Source organism: Camponotus vicinus, unplaced genomic scaffold (genome assembly GCF_025532165.1).
Source record: "Camponotus vicinus isolate PSW18456_S1 unplaced genomic scaffold, iyCamVici1.0 SCAF_14, whole genome shotgun sequence".
Classification (NCBI taxonomy): domain Eukaryota; kingdom Metazoa; phylum Arthropoda; class Insecta; order Hymenoptera; family Formicidae; genus Camponotus; species Camponotus vicinus.
This window is the reverse complement of record NW_028141950.1, coordinates 164,211-179,374: the sequence shown is the minus strand read 5'-3', so window position 1 is coordinate 179,374 and position 15,164 is coordinate 164,211. Positions and strand designations below refer to the sequence as shown.

Here is a 15,164-nt window from a genome sequence, read left to right as displayed (position 1 = left end):
TCTTGGAAACTGTCGTGCGTCAATCTAAAACGAATACATAATGTAATCTTAATGATACTGTATTAGATGAATGCGCAAAATTTGCAATGTTACATACATATGATGACATCTTTGCGATTGTAAAAAAAATATGGATTAATAAGCAATCTCCACTAAAACTTGTCGCAAATTGAGTTTTGATGTGCCGTTTGAAATTTTCTTCTTTTCATTTCCAACACCAATGGAAATGAGTTTGACTTTCGGCACAAACGGTACAAGCAACGTACAATTTTATTCTCTCTTATCCCATAACAGCACGTATTCCATAGTATGTTTTTCCACGCATTATCTAGATACATTTAATAACATTTGTGCATCTATCGTTTACAAAGGAACGTTATAACATCTCGTTAAAGTTAAACTGACTTCTCCTAGTTTCTTACCACCGGAAGTCGAAGAATTTATTTTTATTATCAAAAAGATTCCGCGAATCAACAATCTACAATCTCTTGCGTATCGCGTGTCATTGAACTGCAGCGTTTGAGAGTAACATTGTTTTTGTAATATAAAAGAGCCATTCTCATTATGTACCGTCGAACCATTTCTCTCGCATAAACGTTTACGCTTCGTCCGCGTCTCGACTATGCCGAGTGACACTGAGAAGACTTTCTCGCCTTCCTCTTTCACAAGGCGGACACTGTGTTCGTAAGAGAAAGATCTTTTACAGTGTCTCGCATGTGTTGCCATTTAATTACAGTATCGAAACATGAGCCTGGAAACATCCGAGATGCAAGCCTCGAAATACTAAACATGGGAGTGTAATAAAAATAATCTCTATGTATATTTTTCTCACATACAAAATAGTTACATCAAATTTTCAAAAGAAATTAAACAAATGTTTACGTTTGACCGTATCATTATTCGCTACTAACTAAACTTGATTAACTTAGCAATACCAAATATATATCTGGCAATATTACACAATGAAACCTATATAAACCAAATATATATCTGGCAATAGTACCTATATATAATGAAAGTTATATTTAAAACAACCTGATAAAATTTAATTTCATTTGTTGATAAAGTGTGAATAAAACTCGGCTAAAATTGACCAAAAAGTCAAAGGAAAATCCATTAAAAATGCGATCGAGACGGGATAACAAACGATGGTGTAAAATCACAAACGGCATTGGTACAATATGGTTCAAGACCATCGAACGTTATCGGTATTATTCGGAATAGCCAGCTGGCTTTGGCTATTTTAACCCGAATGGTCTCGGTCATAAAGTACTGACTGGATCGACCGATATATCCTGTAACGAAGCATAGGGTTCGAGTTTTGCAAGTTGGTCGAAATGTTTACAGACACGATGCATAGTCGTCTGGCATATCGCATCCTGTGCATTCGCGACTTTTTGTCAGCCCCCGAAGTAAACTCTTCCCAAGTGCTTCAAATGTATACCACTCAAGTTTTAAAATCAATATTTTGTTATATATAATCTGACTAATTATACATATATCGTATATTTAAGCGATTCTTGCCTAACACAGGCAAATAAGGAATTTATTTTATGTTACATGTTGTATTCTTTCATTATTTTTTTTTAAATAAATTTATCGCAAATTCAAGTAACATCTCTCATTGTATTTCAAAAGATTTTACAAATGCAAGTATTTTGAAATAAAATTTATACCGTGTTATTCAACTAGTCAACACAGTGATTTTTTTGGACACAAAAAATAAATTAATACATTTACATTCATTATTCCTTGTTACGAAAAAACGTACATTTCTGCTTTAACATTGTTGCTTCGCGTAGACTAACATGGATTAACAATCAAGGTCTTTCTTAAACGACACGTAATACCTTAGAGCGCAGTCCAAGAGCAACCAGTAATGCAACTTGGAAAAGGACGTTTATAATCACACGTAAAGTATATATCTGAGAGAAAATACACGAAACCGATAATAAATATGTACAAACGATTATACAACATTTGTAACATTTACATTTGTCTTCACGTTTCGTACAAATACAAATCGCTCGGTAGAAAGGACTGATTGAAGACACTTGGAGATGTATTAATAATTATCTTTCCAACAATATGAAGAATTTCAAGATTTTAATTGTCTGTCTGCAATCTCAACAACAACTATGCTCCGCACGGTATATAAATATAAGAATTTTGTTTATTGTTTTGTATAAATAAATTTGTGTGCGTGTATATATGGAGAGAGAGAGAGAGAGACAGAGAGAGCACACTAAAAGATAATTTAGATAAAAAAGAATCTGAGAGTAATACAATCGCTGCAACGTATACATTTTAATTAAAATTAAATCTCTCTTGTTGAGCGTTTTTCATATTGTTACATAAAATATCTAAAGACCACACGTTAAATATGAAATATTGCAATGAAATTAAAATTACACCCTCAAGTTTGATAACTTTTAACAGAGTTTTATTATTCTTACTTGTGAAATAATGTAATCATCGAATCACCCGTCGATAAAAGTGAAAACAAACGCAAACGCGGCAAAAGATGCTTCCCGAAGACAACGTTGTGCTTCGTTAAACGCGTGATGTCCGTCGCGTCTGCTGACTTTGACTGAAACACGAGCCTTCACGACGTACGCACTTTTAGTAGCGTTCACCGCTCGCACGCGGTTGCACTTTTAAGTTACACCAACGTTTCTCTCCTCGCTTCTCTTTTCCGAGTTGCATATCACTCGCGTCGAGAGTGTCCGTCTCTCTCTCTCTCTCTCTCTCTCTCTCTCTACCCGTCTACTCGTCTACCCTCGCGTAGGCGCGATGTTTTTGTGTCACGCTGCCAACGTGTGGTTGTCCCGAGAGAATACATTTTATCAACACGCTCTCACGCGCACGCAATATCACACTAAGCAACCCCATTTATGCTTTGTATGCGTTTCGACATGCAAGCTTGCCGGCATATTCGCGAAAATGTACATCTACCTCGTTGTATGCAATGATATCGCTTCTCGGAACGTTCGCTTGATAAAGAAGCAACGTAGAATTACACGACAATCGGAGGTATGTCAATTTTAATTAGACAATTTCATTTAAAAACTGTGGACGTACATGGATATATGTTTAAATAGCGTGTTTGCGCATAATGTCAAAAAACTCCGTATAAAAAAGGACGAGACTTATCAATTAAATATTTCTTTATCATGAAATTGAACCTACTTCCAATTTATCCGAGTAGCGAATATATTTCATTATTTATTTTACTTTTGTATTTTTTATTTTTAATAACAATTTCTTCCTTTCATCATAACACATTTATGATGTAACATTATCGACTGCTTTCATTATATTACACGTAATTATTTGGATTAAAAAATTTCCATTTTGTATAATTAATATTTCAATTAATTATCGAAACATAAGAAAATTTCAATCCGCGAGTAAAATAGAACCAACATTTGCATATAAACATATTTTAATAATATTTTTAATACAAGATATTCCTCGCTTCTCTCAAGTCAAGCTCATCATTGATGACGGGAAACGCGTGCAGGTGTCTTAAAATAATTAAAAAGTTAAAAGTTTTATGAAAATGCGACAAATTTAATTGTACGACTCATAAGCTTGCAAGCAGTGTGCGTTGCACGAACATTGTAAATCTCCTTTTTTCCTCGTTTTCTACGTTTATTCGACTCGTGCTCTTTCTAAACGAGTTTATATTATACATATTGATTGCTATATACATTTGAATGGAGTTTATTTTTATCAAGGTTATCGAGTAAGTAATAAACAAACGGATAAAAATAAGACTCACCCTCGTTCGTAAAATTCTGCTCAATCGAGTCCAATGTCGTAGTAATCCGCATAGCACTGTCGGTCTGCCTCTCCCGCGCTTCATCGACGATGCGATCGACCGTAGAATTGTTCCGCGTTCGGTCAACATCCCCGATTCTGTCCACGTTGCGCACATTCGACCACAAGATTATTAGCAATATCACGAGCAAAACGATGCCGAGGGCCGCGCTAATTGTGGCGACGCGATTTGAAATTCGCGACATCTCTGCAATTCTGATTCCCACTGATGCACGCGCATCCATTCATAAACGTATTCAGTGTTTTCTCGCGCTACTCGAAAGCGATTACTAACATGTATATATATATGTATGTATACATGGATGTATATATTTATCGGAACATCGATTCCGCATCGATTTTATCGCGCACATTGCTCGCGCGAATCAATTCATCATCGTGAGAATCGCGTCGTCAGACTTTAGAGAAATGTTTCGCACGCGCGAACGCATATTTTAAAGCATTCATGCCGAGAGAGTTTCCGATATCCTCGTACATGTATCCATAAAACTCTCAGACAAGTCTCAAGGTCTCTTTCTCTCTCTCTCTCTCTCTTCCTCCTTTCAAATCTTGTTTTCTTCGCGGACGTCTCGACGACAGAATGCAACTAGGATAGGCGTAGCGTTCGTTAAAGAACGCGCGGAAATATCTCTCGCCTATCTTTCTCAAAGAACCTCGACTGTACCGCTTGTACTCGTGCGTGTCGAGAGTGCGTGTGTTGCTAGGGGAATAGCCGGTTGAAAGAGTTGAAACGCATCGTGCCGCTCATGCCTGAATGCTGCTCAAGAGCGGACATCGTAGCTCATTGTTTGTCTAACGTATTCCAATTTAGTCGTTTCTCTTATTCATTTCGCGTCTTTACGCGGCTGGAAGCTTGTGTTTATCGCGCCAGCTTCGTCGCGCTCCTTCTCTCGAGGATCGCGCGAGAAACATTTCTGACCAAATCGGAGCACGGGTCGATGATGACGGTGATGACGCTAATGATAGCAATGACAATGACGGCGACGACGACGACGACGACGATGACGATGACAATGATTGAGATGCTTGAAATCTCGGTTTTCACGTCAGGCGTGATTTGACCAAATTTGCAACTGAATCCGCACTGTATGATTTGATCCTGCTTCAGCTGCTAAGCGCGACACTTTCCTAAAATCAAATAAACGATTCTTTGTAAACGAAAGATCGATAAAAAATTTTGTCACACATCAAACAAAATTATAAATAAAGTTACACAATTTTCCTCACATACAAATAATTTCTATTGCTCAAATTATGGTGACTTTAATATATTTTTTAATTGGGATAATTCGGTGCGTAATTAGAAAAGGAATTTTACCGTATTGAAAATGCAATTTTAAAAATTTAGCAATTTTAGAAAAACATTGGAAATAAAATTCCACAACAGAGTGTTTCTCTCTCTCTCTGAAATAAAATTAAATTTATATAATCGGCTTTAGATAGCAACTCTATCATGTATTAGAAAATAAAATAATTATTTGTGTGTGTGTGATAATTGCTTTCTCTGAAACTTGATTATATATTGATTATATATATTATACGTGATTACATATATTACGCGTAACACATATTTAACAATATTTGACAGTAAAATATAAAAGAAAATAAATTAAAAGAATGATTCTTTGCTAATGAATACATCCAGCACACAACTGCAAGTTATTAAATTATTTTTTGATAAAAATTTTATAATTTTTCTTTAGTTTTCTTGTGTCATGTAAAGAATCTATCTGATATTTTTTATATTTCTTAGAAAGATAATAGTATTCGTTTACTGGATATTTGGAAGAAGCTTATAAATCAAAGTAAAGTAAAACCAAACATTTAAAGCCAAGCGAACGAAACATAAATAAATAAATAGCTTTTTATTTAGGAGGCCTCTTTTTAAGAAGATGATATTTCTAGTGAAATGTCGGAGTTTTCAAAGAAGCTTAAATTTTCGCAGCATTATCAAGGCTGAGGACGAATGAAACACGTGTAAAAGTTGCTCGATGCATGGCTAACGGCCTTAGAAATCTTTTAAAAGAGAGAGAGAGAGAGAGAGAGAGAGAGAGAGAGAGAGAGAGAGAGTGTGTGTGTGTGTGTGTGTCTGTGTCTCTGTATCTCGATGAAACGATAGATAAATTTTTGTTTCGAGATTTCATAAAATCTGTACAATAAATAACTACCATCTTATTTTTTCATTGTGAAATACAACAGACAATACTTTCACAATAATTACTTCTCCTGGCAATCTAATCGACAATACTGTGAATATTACAATGTACATCAATGAAATATATATATATATATATATATATATATATATATATATATATATATATGTGGGTGTGTGTGTGTGTGTATATTTGTGATGTATGCTATACGAAAATTTTTTATTTATTGATAGTATTTTCACGTAGCAACTAAGAAAAAAGAGGGAGATAAAATAAATGTATCTCACAGATTTTCAAAATTATTTTCTTTGTTAATAAATTTTTTTGACGTAAAAAACCTATTAATCTATTAGTCTAATTAATCTACTTGAGATTAATTAAATAATGTAGTTTTATTATCTATTTGATTTATTTAGAAAAATTTATTTTATTATTACTGAAAAGCACTTTTTTCATTCGTGTTTATAATAGCAAGTAAATTATAATAGATTAGAAATATATATATATCGATTGACATATATACTCGTTTGGCGAGATCATTTTTTATTCACTCACAATGTGATGCGATAGTAAATAATAAATAAAAAATTATTGCGATACGTGCACTACGAAATACGATAGGAAAAAATGAAAAAGTCGATGCCTTATGAATTAATATATATTTCATTTAAAATAATTTTCATATTTATAATTATATCATAAATAATTGACAATACTTTTTGATAGAATTCTTAGAGAGTACCGAAAATAAAGTTAATGTGAAATACATATGTACAAATAAAAAGATATGAAATTGTGATCGGTAAAATTACATGTCTATAACAGGGTGCAACAGAAAAATACATAATATATTTGTTTTTCTCTAAAAGAAAAAAATTGATAAATTTAATAACTTATAATGAGACGGCTGTCTCTGCATATCTTTTGTACGATAAATTAAAATTTGGCAATTACACATTCGAAATTTTTCTTATACGGTGTATTTACGAAACGCAAAATCATTTATACAAAACTACTTAAGCAAGAAACGACCCTTCGCGACACAATTTTCGTGATTTTATTATTACAATTAGTGAGTATTAATGTAATTTGGTTTAAATTACATAATCATTCTTGTCTCCGTCTCATCGCATATCGAAATTTTTCGAATAAATATTTTGATCAAAAAATTGACGATAAGTATCACGTAGTCTTGCAACGCTGCAAACTGTAAAATTAACATTCCATCGCGTTCCTCATTGAAACTTTATCACATCAAGATTCATACAGAGCATCCACAATTGCCGACAAAAAGTCAATGTCGGGTAGAAGAATCTCTTTGTTAATTTTTATATTATCGATCCTATAAAAAAAAATTTCCATAGAATGGCTTGATGCTAAGCAAGCATTTAAAGACGAATTTAGTTTTTATTCTTATATATTTAAAAAAAAAGAAAAAGGAGCGGCGTGTTTGCGTAAACCCTTGTCGGGTAGAAAAATGAATAAGCGCACGTTATTTTCATTACATGTAAGAAAATATGAAACATATACACAAAATTTTCAATATTTTAAAAACTCTTAAACAATTCTCTCGATTAATTTATCAAAATAAAGGACAAGCTTATAATTACAAGTTAGTGCTAATTAGTGCGAGAAAAGGTCGATTTTTAAAAACTCAAATTGTATAAAAAAGATACTCTTTTTCGCGCGCGTCGTTTATCTCAATTTTTTGAAATGTAAATGCGCTCACACTTGACGGCGACTGACAGACCTGATTGTTGACACACGGATCATGACCTATTGATACCGATTGTAAAGCAATTCGTGTCCAACAATATCGACCATCTATTATCAATCCAAACACGTATATATATATTATCGGTGCGAAGGGGAAGAGAGGAGAAAGTTGGTGGACACATATACATAATTATATTTTTATATAAATTACATCGCTTTCTTGCCATTCTCGCATAATTTAATTTTGTATCAACAATTTTGCAGACAATTTTGTCGATATAAATCGAGCTTTACGTTAAAGGTCTATCAATGAGTAGTCTTTCCCTCTCACCCTCCTTTCCGATGCACACACGCACACGAGTTCGCGCCATAGCCAACATACACACGCACGCGCGAGAGAGATCACGCTCGAACGAGGCGAGGAATGTAACTAGATGGAAACCGGTAGTGTGCATTTTCAGCTTGCACACACGACTTGATTTTAAATTTGTGTAAATTTACACGCCTATAGACGCAACACACACGCACATACACACACGTTTCTTTCCACCTGTCTTGTCACGTATCGCTACGAAGGCTGACTCCAAATCTTGGTTTAATGCAAATGATAGCGAGTGATAGTCACCGATAACTCCAACTCCGGTGAAAGAATTGTATTGAATTTGTGTTACTGGAAAAAATCGCGGATACAAAAATCGGAGCCGATATTTCAAATTTATGCGAAATATCAATCGACGAGACTACTTTTCCAATCGACTATTAAATCTTACATACGAAACCGATCTCGAGTAATCTTGACGAGAGAAAAGAAGAAAAGAATCGTCCAAAGATGAAAGAAAATGAAGAGAGACGGAAATTACGAGGCTTTCCGTAGCTTCTTAACGCTCGAGTATAAATGGGGCATCTTTGAAAAAAGTTGAAATTTTCTTACGCTTTAAGAAAAATTGGTCCATCGCATGCGCGCGCCGCGCGCCGCGCGCACAGTCTCGCTCTAAGCCTAAAAATACAAATTTAAATATTGCGTAACGCGTCGGTGTCGGCAGCAACCACTCATTTTCATGGGTAATAGTCGCTTCCGGGCGAGGAGCGGAGAGGGAGAGAGAGGGAGAGAGGAAAAATTATTTTACCCAACAGGACACAACACTCGTACAAGAACGATACAACGATCCCCAATGCCCATCTTTGCGACATATCGCGATGCGATACACACGAGTAAAAATATCACGCATCATGGCGTTGTAATATAAAACACTTACCGTAGTCTCGCGATCGGATGCAGATCGGAACATCGCTAATTTGCGCGCGCGCGCGCGCGCGCACAAACAAAATCTCGGAACAACTCTGCGACCAACAAAGAGAGAGATCGAAATATTCGCGTCCAGGGAGACGAAGTCGACGAAATCGAGTATCTCCGCGCGCGGAGAATCGAAAGGCACGACGACGATGACGACGACGACGACGACGACGACGACGACAACGACCGACGCGACCCAACGACCGCTCTGACCCGCTCGCGCGCACCGACTGAAGTTGGTCCTAAGCTCCATCGAGCTCCAACCTCTCGAAGCGCCAAATCGCCCGCGACCTACGCCCCACCAAACGACCCACACTCCACCCCGCCCCACCACGACCGTAGCGGGCAACGATCTCGCAGTCGTATAATCTGCGCTATTATTTCATACTCTGCTGCCATCTATCGTCTATGGCACGACTACATTGATTGACGACTCGACAATTGATAACATTACTAATTTTCACACGTATGAAAATTTAATAACGCGTTGCTAATTTGCCGAGTCCGCTGAATGCGGTTATTGTCCGATAATGCGTGCATCGCGGATACATTAATTACACGTGTACTTTAAATATATTATCAATCTTTTATCAAGAACGCGCCAAATGTATATTAATTGACATTCGTGTTCGTTACTAAAATTTTAACATTTTTTTTTATAATACATCGACCACAGCATCTGATAAATATGCACGTGCGATTTTTCTCTCTCTTTCTCAGTTTTCTCTTTTGCGAATAAAATGCGAATATTTATAGTAAAGTTTGCCTCGTATTCTACATTTGGAAAATGTACTCACCGTCACAATAATGCTGCACTCGAAAGTAGTTGGTCTAAAAAAATTAAAAAGAGCGTGTTTTCTCTCAAACGAGTAAGCGGTTTTTACGAAATATACAAGATGTAAATCGGAGCATCTTTTTGTTAATGCACGCGCAAACTTGGAATTTTACAAGTCGACGTAACAATCACGATCGACGCGAAGCAACAAGTAACAACCAGTCCGATTTACTAGCGTGCACCGACTGAAGTTAGCTCCAAGCTACCAAAATTAACAATTTTAGAATAAAAACTAGCAAACTTCATATATATATTTTTACCGGGAAATTTAACATCTTTTTACTATAATGAATATATGAAAGAAATGATGTGGTGAAAATTTAGATAAATGTTTACGACAAAAGACATGATTTTTTTTAACTTAGCTGTGATTACTGTGTATGATTACTTGTTTTGTAATATCCAAATTTGCTCGAAAAAAATTATATTCAATATTTACGAGAGAGATTCTCTCACATAGTTTTGTCTGACATTTTTAAACACACTTGACAAGTGTGAGAGATTAAACGCAAGTAATAAAAGTTTAAAAAATAAATAATAGATGATGTAATATTAAATGAGTGAAAAAAAAATTAGCTTTGAATAAAAATTTAGCTTTAAATACACTTTGAAAACTATGGTCGTACATGATAAACAAATTTGTAAACACGATACGTTTGATGCTAAAATTTCTCGCCTTGTATATTAATATCTTTTCAAAATAAAAGATATTATAATATACAGGGTGTCCCATTTTAATCGATCACCCCAAATAACGGAAAGTTTCTTTTCGCTGGACTGTGAAGGGGTTAATGAAAACTAACTTAATTATAGTGTTTTGGAAAGCTCTCGAGATGAGCTATAAGAATATGCAAAAGCATATAGGGTGTCCCATTTAAAAAGTTGGAGGTGACTTTCACGTGACTTTCAGCTGACTCTTCAAGGTCAAACTAATGGCACCGTCTCATGTCCCCCTTGAAACCATATAACTTTTGTCTGAAACGTTTTTTTCTACAATCAAAATTAAAAAAGTTATTCGAGGTGATCGATTAAAATGGGACACCCTGTATAGTGCCTCTGTACATTCTATTTTCTTTTAAACATTAATAATGTTTGTGTGTATATGTTGTGCGTGCGTATTGTTAAAGTTGAAATAAATCATAATTTTTCTTAATGTTGAATCAATAAAGAAATCTAGTCCTTTCCTAACTCACATAGTGTCATTCGATATAAACTACAAATGAGAAATGCTAGAGATACTTCGAAATATTGCATTAAATAATCAGAATAAAGAAATTTTTACTCTTTTGATTCGAAGCATCTTTAAAGCTCGTGTCATACAGATTACGCATCAAAGATTGAGATTGAAAATTGAAATTTGATCAAGCATGAAAATTTTAGTTTGTTTCGTCCCGATTAATTAAATTTCTTATCTTTAATCTTCAATATTCTGAATTCTGATATATAGTCTGTGTGTTAACGTCTTTCAAAAGTCAAATGTGCGACTGTATCGATAATAATCTAGTTAAATACGGTAACAATAATAAAAAGTAAAAATATAAAATTAGAGATAACGAATGAAGGGCTATCTCAAAACAATGTAATTTTATTCGTTCATATGGTCGATTCATATGAAATTTACGTGTACTAAGTATAGCTGTTACAATTATAAAGAGCAATTTTCGTTTACGAGAAACGTATCAACGATTCCTCCGTTTTTCAAGAAATTTTCATTTTAGTCGTTTGTTCAAAATCGACACAGAACACGTACTATTATATTAAACGTTATCTAAAATGATGTACCTAAATCGTCATCTCGTTCTTTAGGTGACAAGTCGTCGTTTAGATTCGATCATCGTAAGGGTATCCGCTATATCAGAACCCTGAATTATTTGCACCCTCAAGCCAATTTTCATCAACGTTATTGTTTCTTCTTTACATTTTCTCGCGTATTAGCAACAAATTACCTAACGTTTATCGATTATATCTCGTGCATATAATAAGTAATCATATAAATAAAATAAAATTGAAATATAAAATTTAATAACTCAAAATTGATATTGTGTCCGAGCTTGAAATAAATATATATTTGAAAAGAAGGGAAAAAGAAACGAAAGGATCATGTCGACATTATAGGAATATATCGCGAATGTACGCGGAAAAATGTATGTATGCATGTGTATAAAAATATGTGTGTAAGTGTGCGATATACGCAAAGTTTTAATTCATACGATAAAGATTATTTGAAGAATAAATATATTGGATAATGGACACATCTCTCTCTGTCTCTCTCTTAATTCATTATACTCTTGGGATATTAGTTTCTTGAAAGACGCGGAAATTGGCAGCAAGGAGGAATCAATAAGCTGTTGATGTTCAAAATTAGCACGAAAGTGCAATTGGTTTTAAGTTGTGCTACATAAACGAGGAACATGTATTATAAATATCGAATAACAGTTGTAGTACTTATGGTAGTACAAAGTAGTAGAATGCAGCGTACACGTACTATAGCAGCGGCTATAAAAAAGTATCTACTACGCACGAGTTTGTTACATTCACGCTACTTATTCTCTGCCTCTCTATTTGTCTCGCTCTCTTTCTCTCTTTCATACTCTCTCGTTATTATTATTCTCGCTTGCGCACGCGTTCGCTCGTTCGTTTGTTTATTCATTCATTCATTCGTTCGTTCAATCATTTATTTGTCCATTCATTCTCATTCATTTACTCATTTAGTCATTCTCTTTCTCTTACGTTCACACAGCGCGCACACGCGCACATGCTTTCTCTCTATCGTTTTTTACCACACCTTACATTTGTTTACCTACCTACATCTTGTAATCACTATCATCATTGTAATCATCGTCTCATCGTGTCATTATATATATGTATATATATATATATATACATATACATATATATATATATATATATATATATATATATATATATATATATATATATATATACATATATATATATATCTTCGATCGAAAATCATTACTGCTTTCCTTCTTCCCTATAATGGCTGACCAATCAACGACATACTCAGCCGCAACCGGCACAGATTACTTATATACTTGATTTCAGTCCATTGTGTCATTTTTTTCAATGTCCATTTGTTCATTTCGTAACACAAACAATAGACTCTTTTCAAAATGTCCAACAATGTCTATTAACATCCTTTAGCTATTCACACATTTTCGAGACCATCTTTTCCATCTCGACGTCCGTGTCGATGTCGTGATGCACGTGACTACTCGCACTGCTCGGAACTATATTGTTGGTAGTGATTGAATTAGTCGCGGATGCTGCGATCGTCGATGGTGTATTGGGTGTAGTGCTTGGAGTTCCTGAAAGTTCGATGGGTGAGCCTGGCGACGCGAGTGGTTCGGCCAGGTCCTCTAATCCTTTGGGCGTTGGCAGTTTATTTAATTCTTCCCTCAATAGCCTATAATGTCTCTGTAAAGCGGACAAAAAATATCCCATAAAGTTATATCTGCAACTGTGCGTGCACAAATCTTAAAACCTTAATGTGACATACAAAATATTTCTCTTAGAAAATGTGCGACACTTACTCTTAAGGATAATGCATTAAGAGAAATGGTACGGCCTGATCTGCGATCCGATCCGTGCATTTCCATATCTCTTATCCATCCTTCTAATTGCGCAACGATTTCGTGTCTTTTTATCCAAAAGTGAGTATGTATAACCTGTATCGCAAAATAATCAAAGTTTATTTACTCGCAGCAACACGGGTACACACAAATATATAATTATACTAATATTATAATAATTATATATTATATATTATTACTACAATATTAATATAATTCTGCTTTATTAGAATATATAAAATATATATTTTAACGTTTAAATCGTTATTATTATGATTCGATTTAAACTTACAATGGAATACTACATGTATAACAGAGAATACAAATGCGCTTATTAAATGAGAGGCAATCTTTTTTAAGGGTCACCTATTGTATATTATATATTATATATTACGTGTATATACCTCCTTGAAACATGGACAAGGATTGCGAATTTGATCGAGCATTGCCCATTTGGCGGTGGCTTGACAAATATTCGCATTGTACTCCTGACTAGATTGAGCACCGCTCGACGTGCCCCGCGACCGTTCGTACCCAGGCTCGTTGAAGTAAGGTTCCGATACCAAGATTAGCGACTGTATCGATACCAAGACCTATTCGATTCAACAGAATTATAATAATGTTATAACTTGAGAGTTCATTTAAAATTTTCAAATGAAAAAAAAAAAAAACTTTTAAAATTTATTTCAGTAATATTGAAAATCTTGGATATAATACCGAATAAATTCTAATGCAGTAAGTTTGATTTTCTGTCTGGAAGAGCTCACCTGAAGAAAACTACTCGTATGCGCATTCCATTTTTCCTCGGGCCGACCGTGCCAAGTGTTTAATACGCTGAGACAGACCTTTCCATCATTGTATAAATTCGGATTAAATCGTACGGTGTGACGACCGGTTGTCTCTAAGTTTATTAACATTGGGCTATTAGGATAGTCGGGAGGAAAGTATACATCAAATTCAAAACAGCCGTTTGCGTACGGTGTTTCTGCTGGCCCTGTTATGAGTACCTTCAACAATCGTATACATCGGCATGTAGCAAACATGAGAGATATAAATTGCCGAATTTAATTCTTAAATATATCGACACTGTCGAAATAAATGAGATATTTTTCACATATATACACTACCGTTTACTAAAATTAATTAATAGTATGAAAAAGTCGGAAAATAATTTTTTTTTTACATTGACGAATCTTTTTTTCATCTCATAACTGTGATTTAAAATAAATATAATATAAATGGAATAAATTTCGTGCAACTATATACGTACACACAGCCTTTGATTTAAACATAATGATAATGGAAGCGTTGTATATAATAAATCAAACAGATGAAATACCTTCATAATATCTAATCTATCCGCATCACATCTCACAAACACGCTGCTGCTATAAGACAGAGGTAATGCTGTCGAGAGCGTGACAGCTTCTTGGGCTAATCTTTTTACTCGTGTCGGATGACTTCTCTCGCCGGCAGCCCTCATATTCGATTCAAAGTGATACGAGACGGTGAATTTATAACCTCCGCCGTCTGGATTCTCGGTAATCATTTCATAGGTATCTATAGTTGCAACAATTATAAATTGAACTTTAATATACATATAGATAAGTATATTAAATAAATAAATAAATATATATATATATATATATATATATATATATATATATGTATATTAAAATTCAACTTATAATTGTACAAGGATAATTTTTAACAGTTTTGAAATTTTC

General features: G+C 34.5%; 2 protein-coding genes across 6 annotated transcripts in view; both read right to left on the bottom strand.

The window, feature by feature from the left end:
• LOC145965534 (A disintegrin and metalloproteinase with thrombospondin motifs 9) overlaps positions 1–9,110 on the bottom strand; it is a 38,937-nt gene extending 29,827 nt beyond the window's left edge. For 3 of the 4 annotated variants that reach the window (XM_083089181.1, XM_083089184.1, XM_083089182.1), the window contains exons 1-2: positions 8,972–9,110; positions 3,785–4,971 (exon numbers count right to left, since the gene is read on the bottom strand). In XM_083089181.1, coding sequence (XP_082945307.1) covers positions 3,785–4,067 — 283 coding nt within the window. In that variant the 5' untranslated portion in view covers positions 4,068–4,971; positions 8,972–9,110. Of the gene's footprint in view, positions 1–2,456; positions 3,020–3,784; positions 4,972–8,971 lie in introns of those variants that run through there. The other variant, XM_083089183.1, reaches the window with a different exon arrangement.
• Positions 9,111–11,409: 2,299 nt separating this feature from the next.
• Positions 11,410–15,164, bottom strand: part of Bruce (BIR repeat containing ubiquitin-conjugating enzyme) — a 35,596-nt gene continuing 31,841 nt past the window's right edge. For both annotated transcript variants that reach the window (XM_083089178.1, XM_083089179.1), the window contains 5 exons: positions 14,777–14,997; positions 14,205–14,444; positions 13,842–14,030; positions 13,399–13,533; positions 11,410–13,282 (listed from right to left, as the gene is read on the bottom strand). In XM_083089178.1, the coding sequence (XP_082945304.1) occupies positions 13,010–13,282; positions 13,399–13,533; positions 13,842–14,030; positions 14,205–14,444; positions 14,777–14,997 (1,058 nt within the window). In that variant the 3' untranslated portion in view covers positions 11,410–13,009. The remainder of the gene's footprint in view (positions 13,283–13,398; positions 13,534–13,841; positions 14,031–14,204; positions 14,445–14,776; positions 14,998–15,164) is intronic.